The sequence below is a fragment of the Ambystoma mexicanum genome, chromosome 11, assembly GCF_040938575.1.
Source record: "Ambystoma mexicanum isolate Mex_15411 chromosome 11, UKY_AmexF1_1, whole genome shotgun sequence".
In the NCBI taxonomy this organism is placed as follows: Eukaryota; Metazoa; Chordata; class Amphibia; order Caudata; family Ambystomatidae; genus Ambystoma; species Ambystoma mexicanum.
In genome coordinates this window covers 34811487-34823873 of record NC_090934.1, presented here as the reverse complement: position 1 = coordinate 34823873, position 12387 = coordinate 34811487, and the positions used below count along the sequence as shown (strand labels likewise).

Genomic DNA, 12387 nt, shown 5'->3' with positions numbered 1-12387 from the left:
CCAGCTGGAGGCACCGGCTCCCCCTCCCCTAATGGCGGCAACTCATTGGACCTCTACCCCCTCCCATCAGGAGGATTGATTCACACCTAGCATTTCTAGAGTTCGAGCAGGAGGCGCCAGCTTCCCCACCATGGCCGCAACCCACTGGAAGATTCTGCCCCCTCAAATCAGGCGGATTGATTCACACCTTGCCTGGTCTTTATTGCTTTAGGAAATGCTATGTGTATAACTTTGTAATGAATGTTCTCGCTGTTGCTACAGTACGAGACCTTACAGCTGAGGACACCCACATTTGTTTCCCTATCCAGTGTTGGGTTTTTCACACTTCTATCTAGTAACATTGCTTTACCGTATGAAATGTGTGTGCAGGCTTCCCATTGAAGTAATGAAGTCCCTATGTTCAGAATGCCTGATGTATGTAACCTTGAAGGGACAACCATGAACCAAGCCGTCTTAAATTGTAGCCAAGACAATCGTGCAACAGCGCCTCAATGCCTCTGGGCTGTAGTGTGCTATGTAAATGCATATGCCCTTGCCAGGCACTGTCATGATGATGCTACCTGGCATGTGGCACATGCCTATCTGGGCATTTGATTGCAGAGCCTAATGAATGCTAATGTAATCCCTTTGAAAGAGCTACAACACTTGGCTTTGCCCATGCTCGTTCACAACAGGATTTCACTGTAAGGGCACACATTGAGTAAGCATAAAGTGGAAGAATGCACAGTTGCCTGCGACTTCGTGCTGGACCCGATTTCCAACTGCATTTAAGCCATAATCTTTTAGAAGTATGATTAGAGAGGATGATGGCAGACCCATAAACGCAGTTTGTTGCTGCACATTAGCACGAGATCACAAAAGGGTGTTTTTTAGGTGGGTAGGGGCCAGTGTTGGTAGGTGGGAAGGGCCAAAGGGATTAGCGTGAGTAGTCAATTAGTTTGTGAAGCCAAACCCCCCCGCAGTCCGTGCCCCTTGTCACCGCCCCCCCACCCCCTTCCAGCCTGCCTGTAATGGTATGCCAATAGTTTTGACTTTATAGGTGGTGCTTCAGCCAAAACGAAATGAAATTTAAGGAAGGTTGCTTTCACACCAGTGACCATCCTATCCATATGAGGTGAAATCAGGACGAAGGCGCAGGATTTGTTGGTTTTCTTATTAATTCCTTAATTTCTTCGCATTGTAGGGGATGTCGGGAACTATTACTATGGACAGGGGCATCCTATGAAACCGCACCGGATTCGCATGACTCACAACCTTCTGCTCAACTATGGCCTCTATAGGAAAATGGAGATCTACGTAAGTTGATCAGACTGCTGTAAAGTGACGGGGATGCCAGTAGGGTGTGTTGAATCTTTCTTGTGGGTTCATGTGTGGTGAGGACTGCGGTGGGGGGGGCGCGCTGTAAGTCTTTTGTTAACTTGTGTTCTCTAAAGTGAGGGCTTGAGCAAGATGCATTCCAGTGCTGCTGCCAGATTTGCTGTAAACTTTGTTTGGGATTGGGGCTACTGGAAAAATTAGAGCTATTCCATCTTTTGTATATGGGTAGTCTTGTGGAAGATTGCATGGGGGTCTGACAGTGGATATGAAACAAGTGCTGTTGCTGCTGGGGTAATTTGAGACTCTGGTGTCACCCGTGTGGTTCTCTGCCGAGGCTCTGATTCAGGAGCCTGTTTTTGGGTTGTCAGAAGACTGTATGCGTGTACCACTGATTACCCAGAATGTGGAGGAGTCTGGTGGTGGTGTGAGCAGTGAAGCCTAAATGGATTTGCAGTATCTTTCACAATTGGTGTGATTTCCCTTACAGCGGCCTAACAAATCCAATGCGGAGGAGATGACTAAGTATCACAGCGATGACTACATTAAGTTTCTGCGATCGATCCGACCAGACAACATGTCGGAGTACAGCAAGCAGATGCAGAGGTGTAAGTAAATCTGTGTGAACGAGTATTGTGAGCTGATGGAGAGTTACTGGTGTGTGAGATTGTAGAGTACAGCTAGCGGGTGTGAGTTAATGCACAGGAGATCTGTGGGGGGGCTGTACAGACTTACTTTAACCCAGGCATTGGCAGTTCCCCTTCTGCAAGGGACTAGCTCTTACCAGAGTTAAGTAATGAAATGAATACCGACATGCTGAACTTGGTGGGATAAGCAATGTCTTACAATGTGTGCGCTCGGATGCCATCTCTGGGTAAAGCCATGTGTGTACTTGAGCAGGTGTGCCCTCGGATGCCATCTCTGGGTAAAACCATGTGTGTACTTGAGCAGCAGCCTCTCGAGCTTGCTCTACTTTTGGTGTCAAAACTCCTTCGAGGAGGAAGGAGCAGAACATTTACCCAATGTGATAAAAGCTTCTCGTAATAAAGATTTTAAGTCTGGAAGTAAATGTGAGCGCAGCGTAAAAGGGCCCTGCTCAGCCAGGGCTTTCAGTACTGTCCAAGGTGTTCTATGAAACAGGGAGCAGAACCCCAGCAGTCCTTGGTTTGCTGGAGTTTGTCCGCTGGGTCAGGTTCTAGTGAATAAGTGCAGCATGACTAATGGATGGGGTAAATCAAGAGGAGGTGATTCTATACAACACAGTGCAGAGGACTTGGCGCAGCTGGAGGTTTGTGAGGGGGTTCCTAAACTAAGGGACTGGCTATCTAGTTCATCCCCAGTCTAAACAAAGCTTCCAAACTGCCACCTGTGGCAGTCCGTGGCCAGGCACTCATTGTTTATGGGTTTAGAGGGCCGACTGCGCACTCCTTTCATTGGGGTTCAACTTGTGTTGTAGCTGGGTCCTCATCCATGCTGTGTCTTGCTGTTGTATGAGGTGTGTAAGGGTGGCAAGAATAAAGACTCAAACACAGTAACAGATTGAAATGGTACTTGAAATCCTACCTATCCCTAATCCTAGGAGGGGTTTCCCTGCTTAAAAAACTAGGTCTGTCGGGATGTTAAATCAAAGAGCATCCTCTGTCCTGTTTCAAACTCTAACCTGACCCTTGCACGCAAAACTCCTTGTAATGTGCAACTTGGGGATTTCTGTAAGCTGCACACTTGTAGCATTCTTGCAATAAAGTTCTAAGGTGCAGAAAGAGGAATGAAGTTCCACCAGGAAAAGTCTTCCCTTCCCATGTTTCTACGGGTCTTCCACTGTCTATCTTGTACCCCCCAGATAAAGGTCAATGTTCCAGTGCTTCACGGGTGGTGGGTGGGGGGGTGACCCCTACTCACCCCCCCTATGCAATGTTTTATTTCATAGTTTCAAGGGTAATGACTCCATGTGTCTTCCTTAAGCATACAGTTCTTTTGAATGTTTTCAATCTCAATCTCTGGATCTTGTATGTTTCTTCCCTTTTCCATTCATTGTCACTGTTGGACAATTTCAAGGAGGGCTTTTGACCTTTTACCTTGCTCAGTCCTTTTCCTACCCCTGGTGTACTCTTGCCAGGGTGTTTCCACTTTGATCCTTAAAAGGTCTTCCCTTTTATGTGTTATCACTGTTCCACAATTTCAGGCAGGGGTGTTTTACCCCTGAGGGTTCTAACTTCTCTTCTGACTGCTGGTTTAATCTCCTGCCAGGGTATTGCACTTTAGTGCATGTCCCAGACTCGCACACTGCCCGTTTTCCTTTTCTGCCAGGGCTTTTATATCCTCTCATGGGTGTGAGTCCTAGACTTCCAGTTTGCCTGGTTCCCTATCTTTCCAGGAAATGTCTGTTCTCCATTCACTCTTGCATCCAGGAAATGATGCTTTTCAAGTATTGGGTCACTGACTGTTGGATAAGAATTGGTGCAGTCCGACTGGTGAGACTTTAGGTAACCCACCTTTAATATAGGCCTGTACTACACAAGTTTGTAGTTTGACTGAGCAGCCAGGCTTATCATAAGAGGGGTAATGTGATCTGTAGAGCTGTACAAATGAAATCAGTAAGTACAAGTAGCACTCACACTTTTATAAATATTAATTTATAATGGACACAATTTTTTAGCATTCTTATCCACCAGTAACATTCAATGAAAGTTTGGATTTTGTCTGTAAAGGACAATAACAGTTGGTAAACACGTGCATTCCAACACAGGTGTGACTTCAGTGACGACAAAAGTTGGTAAGCACGTGCATTCCAGCACAGGTGTGACTTCAGTGACAATAACAGTTGGTAAGCACGTGCATTCCAGCACAGGTGTGACTTCAGTGACAATAACAGTTGGTAAGCACGTGCATTCCAGCACAGGTGTGACTTCAGTGATAATAACAGTTGGTAAACACGTGCATTCCAGCACAGGTGTGACTTCAGTGACAATAACAGTTGGTAAGCACGTGCATTCCAGCACAGGTGTGACTTCAGTGACAATAACAGTTGGTAAACACGTGCATTCCAGCGCAGGTGTGACTTCAGTGAAGGTCCGTATTGCACTTGTTTTCAGTTACAAGTTCAGTTGAGTTTGTAAAGCAAGAAAAGGTTTGAATTGGATTTAGAACAAATGTGAAACAATTGCAATCTCCCAAAGGGAGGCAGAGAACTTTTATCCCAGCAAGAATAGTGTCCACAATTATAACCTATGAGGGAAGTACAGCCAAAGCCAGTAGGGTTAAAAGGGTGCCTTTAGGGAGCCAGGACAGCCAAAGTTAATGGACAAAGTCAAAAGTTCTAATGCACATTTTTCTTAGTATTGACAAATCTGGCTTCCGCCCTCTACATAGCACGGAAACTGCACTCATTGACCTGAAGGCACAAATAGATAAATTAAGAGACATTGGGAAACCTGCATTGCTCCTCCTACTAGATCTATCTGAGGCATTTGACCTAGTGGATCACAAAGTCTTATGTAATCACTTGGATTCAGCAGCCCACTTTTCTAGGGAGGCGATAGCCTGGATCCAATCATTCCTTAGTGACCGTACCATGAGGGTCTTCTCGCCCTCCGCGGCTGCTGACCCTATCCCTATCACCTGTGGAGTGCCACAGGGCTCCTGTGTAACACCAACACTATACAATATCTTCACTAAACCCCCTGATGACTTGGACCATCTGGGTATCTGCTACACTAACTATGCAGATGATACCCAGATCCTCCTGCCACTCACAGTGAGGACCTTGCAATGGTGAACAAAATCTACAGTATCGTTCAGGCATGGATGGCCCCCATGGCCTCTACCTGAACGATGACAAGACAGAGTTTCTCATCCTGGTCACCACAGCTTTGCTCAACAAACTAGGCTCAAGTTACTCTGCCTTCATTATCAATGAGAATGTAATTCAAGTAGCTAAGGAAGTAAAAACGCTAGGCGTATATCTAGACTCCACATTATCATTTACCAGACGGGTTAATTCTCTAGCCTCATCAACGGCCTACACCTGTAAACTTATCATAGCAGGCAAACCATTCTTATCCTCGAATAGTTGCATGACTCTAGCCAGAGCTTTCATTATCTCCAAATCAGATTATTGTAATGCCCTTTACATTGGAGCTTCCAAATCCATTATCAATAAAATACAGATCCAACAAAACAATGCTCTCGAGCTGCTCTGAACATCCCCAGGAGATAACACATTTCCGAAACAAGAAGGAAGCATAATAGACTTAAAACTGCTGCCCTCACACACAAGTCTAAACAACAAAGCCCCTCAATACCGAATAGACAGATTGCTAGAATAGTAACCCCTAGACTAACTAGATCAGCAAACACTAATCGCCTTCAGGTACCCCGATTCAAACTCTCCACCATTGGTGGCTCCAGCTTCCCTGTCAAAGCTGCCCAACTATGGAACGAGCTACCTAGCTCAATGAGAATGGAACAATCCTTCACCAAATTTAGGCAAAACCTGATCAGCTGGTTAATGGCAACTAATAACAAACTTACTTACCCCACTGTATATACCTCTAATCATGCTTCAATCGATTATTTTGCCTAAACTTAATTGCTGTATTATGTAATCTTGTTCATCACCGACACCTCTGTACTCTGTATCTTGTCACTAAGATGTATGTTTTCTTTGTAACCTGCCACTAAGCTGTACGTTTTCTTATGCTCTTGCGCCCCTATACCCTCGGATCTGGTGCGTACAATAAATTCTAAACTAAGTTAATACTTTCAGCAGAAATCAGAGTAACTCAAGTGACCTACTTTATAGAGAGCACAAGCTGTGCAGGGGAGTTTGTATCAACTCTAGTGGCACAAAAGCACTTTGCAACAACTTATGGCTAAAAGGTGAACACCCCAAGCCCCACAGTGCCTGTGATTATGAGAAAGATGTTCCAGCTGGATTCCTCCTTGCTACAGCTTGACCGACCGTTGTTCCTGGACCTTGGTCACTGTGATGAAAGGAAATGCACCTGGCGGGCTTCTCTGGCAGTCCTCTGGAGAGAGACTCCTCTTCTACGCATCTCCTTTGTTTCATCGCCACTTTGGTGGTTTGGCACCTTTTTCTCAATGTCCATGAAGAACGAGTCTCTGGTTGGAAGAAGCTTGCTCCCTCGGTCCTGGACTCTGGTGAGGAGACTCTGACTCAAGATTTCTGGTCTTTGTAGGGTCCTTGGGATGCCCATGAAGATTTGTCTGGATTCAGACTACAATGCACTAGTCAATGGTCACAGGACCCCTGGCATTGGACTTCTGCTGCTCTGGTGAGGCACATCAAGTCTGACTTTACACCAATTGGAAGCTTGTCTTGAGGCTAGTTGGTCCCACCAGCCCAAGGGAGGAAGTTTTCCTGTATGAGTCTTCCCAGTCGATATGCAAATGGGGTCAGCACAGCTTGCAGGGCTTCACCGGGCACTTCGCGGTCCAGGCATGTGCTGCTGGTGTCTGGTCACGTCTTCTTAGGATGTTCCTCTCCTTGGTTGACTCTGCCGCTAGTCCCAAAAACCTTACTTATGCTTTTTTCATTCACAGCCTATGCTGTCAATCGCACAGCAGGAGGGCAGCCACCCGGCCAATCACGACGGGTTTCACTCCGGCACACTCAGGCAAAGGACTGGAAAGTTACAGGAACCTCCCTCACTTCTTGCCTTGCCAGACACACTGGCGCCTGGGCAGGCTTCAGGGCGGAAGCATGCCGAAGGCAAAACACACAGGATTCAAACCTGCACTAACGGTGTAAAAGCCCAAAAGAAACTAACAAACTAAAAATGGCGGGGCCACTTTGAGAAAATGCACACCCATAGGTGCTGTACTGCAGCTGAGGGTTCAGCCTGTGGTAAAGATGCACACTGGTAGTAAAATTTAAACCTCTGCCGAAGTGGATAAGAATTACTAAGTAACCCCCAGCACTCCACATAGGGTGTTGTGTGCTGGTCCCACAAAGAGAAAATAAAGACAGGGGAACGTCTTTTCTTGGGAACGGTAGCTCTTCCAAGAAAATATAAATATTTTTAAACCTGTAGAGAATTGGCCCATCTCCCCAACACCAACCCTTTAAGTGCCATGGGTATTTCTCCCCAGTGCCATGGCCTTTTTTTGGTGATTTTGGTATGTGGCCATTCAATGGCTTGTAACTTTTTTGTTACATGAGATCTCGGCCAAATTTGGCTCCTTTTTTCCCCCCACATGTAGGCGATCGTAACCCCACCCAGGAATCCTAGGTTGCTGTAGGGGGTGAGAGAAAATAAGCAAAAAGGGCGAAAATGTGTTTTTTTTTTTTAAAAAGAAAATGCCAATAAAATGAAGTACAAAGAAGCCTGTGTTTTTTCCTTGTAAGAGCTAGGAACACATGGTTTGCTGTGCTGAGTTCCCCAATTTCCTGGCTTTCAAAAACCGGTTGAGTGGAAATGAAAAATGTTGATGTGGTGATCAACCGCTTTGTGAGAGGTAGGCGATTTTGGCCATTTTTGCCAATTAGACATGCATGGAATGGAAGAAAAGGGTAGGAAAGCCGAATTGGAGGACAGAAAAGCATATATTTCTGAAAAGTAGACAAAATTCTAAGTTTAGAAAGGGGTGATTTGCGTAGGTCAGGCAACCACTAGGTAGGGGAAACTGCCATAGATTGGGGGGAAAAGCGGGGAAAATGACCGAAAAAAAGGTATGTTGGACATGGTTGGCTTGGTACGGCAATGGCTTCTATGAATTTTGAGAAAAGCAATGCTCTGCTGCATTCCCCCGACTCTTGCAGTCAGGTGAGCACACATTTTTTGTAGTGTTTTACAAAACGAGCAATACCACAAGCCAAACACTGGGCCGTGGTACACAGGAGTTTTACGCTCACGGCCTGTACAGACGCACTTAGCATGTGTAAATCGGGAAAACCAATGTGGTGAGGAACGGCAAGCATACATTTTTCTGAGAGCACAGGCAGACCTTTTCAAGGGTAGGTGACTTGTGCAGGTTACAAAAGTGTATGGTGCCTAAAGCAGCAAATAAATGTAGGTCACATTTGGGAAATGAGAGGGTTGTGTGACAAAGGGCACCAGCAAATGGGTCAAAACGTTATGAAAAACGCACAAACACAACAAATGTTCTACCTTCCTGTAAAGGACCGGTAGGGGGTGTCTGTACTTCTGCTCTCTATATGGTAGAAGAGAGGCACAGAAGACCCCAGCCAAGATTCTCTATTATGGTAGCAATGGACGAGCAATCAAGGCCTAGCTTCTCAGGAGGTGATGCAGGCTGGTTCTTAAGTACAGTGTAGTCCCCAAGCCCCCACAAAGGAATGTCCACACACTGTATTGGTTAGAACACAGTCTTTATATAATCAATATTCAAGGTTATGTACACTTATCATAATAACTCACTTTGTACTTAGGAAAATCAACAATGGCAAATATATACAATTCTAAAGTGGTACCACCCTTTGTATTAGATCTCATTAAAGTGCATCCACAATACTGTAACAATGTCACACAGATCAATAGAGTGAAACCAGCAATAGAGAGAGGAGAGAAAATAAGATGGTTGAGCAATAGGCAGAATACTGGCCCCTATCACTAGACACAGTTCTGTGTGGAGATCCCCCCCCACCTGGGCAACCTGTAAAATAAAGGTATAGCACAAGCCCAGTCCATATATTGTTCTGCAAGTCTTATTCCCTCCTATAATGTTTTTACCCCCCCAATGTACCTGGTGGAGTGGAGTTCTTCGAAGAGGCGCCGACTGATCCTTCCTGAGCGACCCCCTTTCAAGAGGGAGTCACGGATCGTCGAGAGGCGTCGAGGAACTCTGCGTTCGGCGGCGGGGAATCGACGGCCCTTCTTGAATGCCTTCCCTTTCAAGCGGGAGACACGGGGCGTCGAACGTCAGTCGACAAACAGGGTAGAACAGCGTCGATGAGGCGGCAGCTTCGTCGGAGCGGTGGTCGGCATCAGAGCGTCAGCATCCTGCAAGGCAGAGGCGTGCGGGGCACCTCGGTGACAATAGTTCTGGACCGCAAAGATTGTGGAGACGGAGGCCCAGTAAGGGCGTCGAGTCGTTCGAGTCTTTGTGGTCTTCGGGTGGCGGGAAACCCACCGGCAGGTTTCTCCTCGGCGCGTTGGTCGTCCTCGACTTTCTCCGGCAGGATAAAGCGGTCGACGGTGCGGACGAGGGAGTCCTTCGATTCGAATGTTCTTAGGCAAGGAGCGGACGTCTCCGATCGTCGGCGGCACGGCGTCGAGTGGTTCCCACGGCTGGGCAACACAACTTCGACGGGCCTCCAGCGGTTACACAAACCTGCGAACCCTGGTCGACGGCGATGGACTTTGACGGCGGTGATGTCCGGGTGCTTCACTTCGTTCTCCTCGGCGGTCTCGGGTCGGCAGCCTTTCGAGGGTCTGTCTTCCAGGGCGCTTCGGCAAAGATGGAGCAGTGCTCGATGGTCCCTCGGAGCACGGGAAGAGGGCGCCTTACCAGGTCCTCTCTCGGGTCAGTCTTCGACGATTTCGGCAGCCTTCGGATCGGTCGAAGCAAATGCAACAGCAAGTCTTCTTCTTCCAGCTGGACATCGAGGATCAGCAGTTCCAGTTACTCTTAGAGTGAAGACTCAGCTTCTGAACGCTTCTGAACAATTACCAGTGGTGAGAGGTCCCCAGATATACTATTCTGTCTCTCATCCACACTGCTGGCACACACTCAGCAGCCAATCATACAGAAGGGCATTCATGCAGTCAGTCAGGCCAATCAGGCACACAGTGCATTCAGGCCACACTCCTCCCTTTCAGACACTCACAACAAGGAATCTGGATTGGGACAAGTACCCAGCCATTCAACACTACACACTACACACTTCATTCAGGCCAGTTTCGGGCAGGGCTGTCTCAGTCTTTGTCTCTCATGCCAGAAACCAGACAACCACAACAAGGAGTGTATATTGGTGTCACACTCCATTCACCCAGGTCCCACCCACAGGAGGTACCCACAACATACAGTCACTGGGAAGGCTCCAGTCATTCTAGCTGGGCCTTCACAACAACACCATATATGGAACTTCCACCCAACAGCCAGTCAGGGGGAAGGGACAGAGTCAGGGCTTCCCAGGACTTTGGGAAACAAGGTAACGGGCAATAGAAAGCAAGAGGCCACAGGGGCCATCTTGTTTCCTATCAGGAATCAACTGATCCCAATGGCAGGGCCTGGGTATCCCAAAATGGAGGACACCCAGAGCACCTGTCAAGTTCAGCATGGAGCTGCCACCAGCCCATACCCTGCTCTGTGGCCCACCCACAGGTGCCCAAAAACATACACTTGGGGTACAGGGTTGTACCCCTACCCATGGGTGCCATAAGGGTATCCCATGGGTCTGTTCACCAAACCAAAAGAGAGCTGCACTGCCAGGAGTCCCACATGGACTCCTGGGCAGAAAACATGACAGAACACACGATAGAAAGCAGTAAAGGACAAGGATTCAGAGGCCCTGTCCCTCTGATGCATTTCCAGCATCACAGTCGCCCCCCCCCCCCCCCCCCAGACTGAGGTGGAGGGTGTCTAATCTCCCACGGGATAGACACCCTCATCCAGACGGTCAACATACCTTCTGGAAAGGTCATCTGCATTATCGTGATTCTTCCCTGGTCTGTGCTCTATGGTGAAGTCTAGCCCTTGCAGGCTAATGGACCACCTGAGCAATTTCGGATTCTCACCCTTCATCTGCATAAGCCACTTCAGGGGCTTATGATCTGTTTGGACCTTTAAGGTAGGGCCTAAAACGCCTAAGGCTCCAAACTATGCTAAAACACTCCTTTTCAACAGTAGCCCACCTAAGTTCTCTACCCTTGAGGTGTCTACTGATGAATATGATAGGATGTTCTCTCCCTTTGTCATCTAACTGGGACAAGACAGCTCCAGTTCCGGTGTCGCAGGCATCCGTCTGGACGATAAAGGGTCGGCTGTAGTCAGGCGCACACAACACAGGTGCCCTGCACAGACTTTCTTTCAAGCCATCAAAGGCCCTCTGACAGTCTTCGGTCCAATTAACCTTCCTAGGCTGTTTGGGTGAAGTTAGAGCTGTCAGGGGTGCAGCTATGGTTCCATAGTCTGCCATGACATTGCGATAATACCCAGTGAGGCCCAAAAAGGCTCTCACCTGGGTTTGAGTAGTGGGAGTCTCCCAGTTCTGTACATCCTGTACTTTACTGGAGAGAGGTTGGATTTGACCCCCCTCCTACCTCCTGACCAAGATGGGTAACTTTCCCCTGAGCTATCTGGCACTTGGTGGCCTTGATAGTGAGGTTAGCCCTTTTCAAGGCCTGCAACACCTTATCCAGATGTGTCAAATGCTCTTCCCAGGTGGAACTGTAGACGGCAATGTCGTCTAAGTAAGCCACACAAAAGGCTTCCAGCCCACTGAGCGCATGGTTGACCAATCTCTGGAAGGTGGCAGGGGCATGCTTCAACCCAAAAGGCATGACCCTAAACTGGTAGAGTCCCTCAGGTGTTGAGAAGGCCGTCTTTTCCTTGGCATGGTCAGTCAGAGCTATTTGCCAATAGCCTGAGTTAAGGTCAAAGGTGCTCACAAATTCGGCAGCACCTATGGTGTCCACGAGCTCATCAGCCCTGGGCAATGGGTGCGCGTCAGTTTTGGTGACGGCATTGACTCCTCGGTAGTCCACACAGAACCTCCAATCCTTGGTACCCGCCTGGGAACTTGCCTTGGGGACAAGGACCACTGGACTGGTTGAGGGTTCAATAACACCCAGATCCAACATCTTGGCGACCTCAGCCTGGATGTGGTTCTTGACGGTATCTGACATACGGTAGCACCTGCTTTTGACAGGCACGCTGTCACCAGTGTCAATTTCATGGCTACACCACAGTGTAAGGCCTGGCGTCAGTGAAAATAGAGAGGTATACTGTTGGAGTAAAGCCCTGCAGGCCCTCTGTTGCTCTGTTGTCAAATCCGGAGAGAGATGTACTCCCTCCACTGAGCCATCCTGAGGGTTGCTATGCAGCAAATCAGGAAGGGGCTCACTCTCATCCTCTTCTTGCCCTGAAGCT

At 47.9% G+C, this 12387-nt stretch overlaps 1 protein-coding gene across 1 annotated transcript in view; it reads left to right on the top strand.

The window, feature by feature from the left end:
• Window positions 1-12387, top strand: part of HDAC1 (histone deacetylase 1) — a 200333-nt gene that overhangs the window by 48747 nt on the left and 139199 nt on the right. Inside the window, exons 2-3 of the mRNA XM_069622473.1 lie at window positions 1184-1296; window positions 1805-1922. Of these exons, the coding sequence (XP_069478574.1) occupies window positions 1184-1296; window positions 1805-1922 (231 nt within the window). The remainder of the gene's footprint in view (window positions 1-1183; window positions 1297-1804; window positions 1923-12387) is intronic.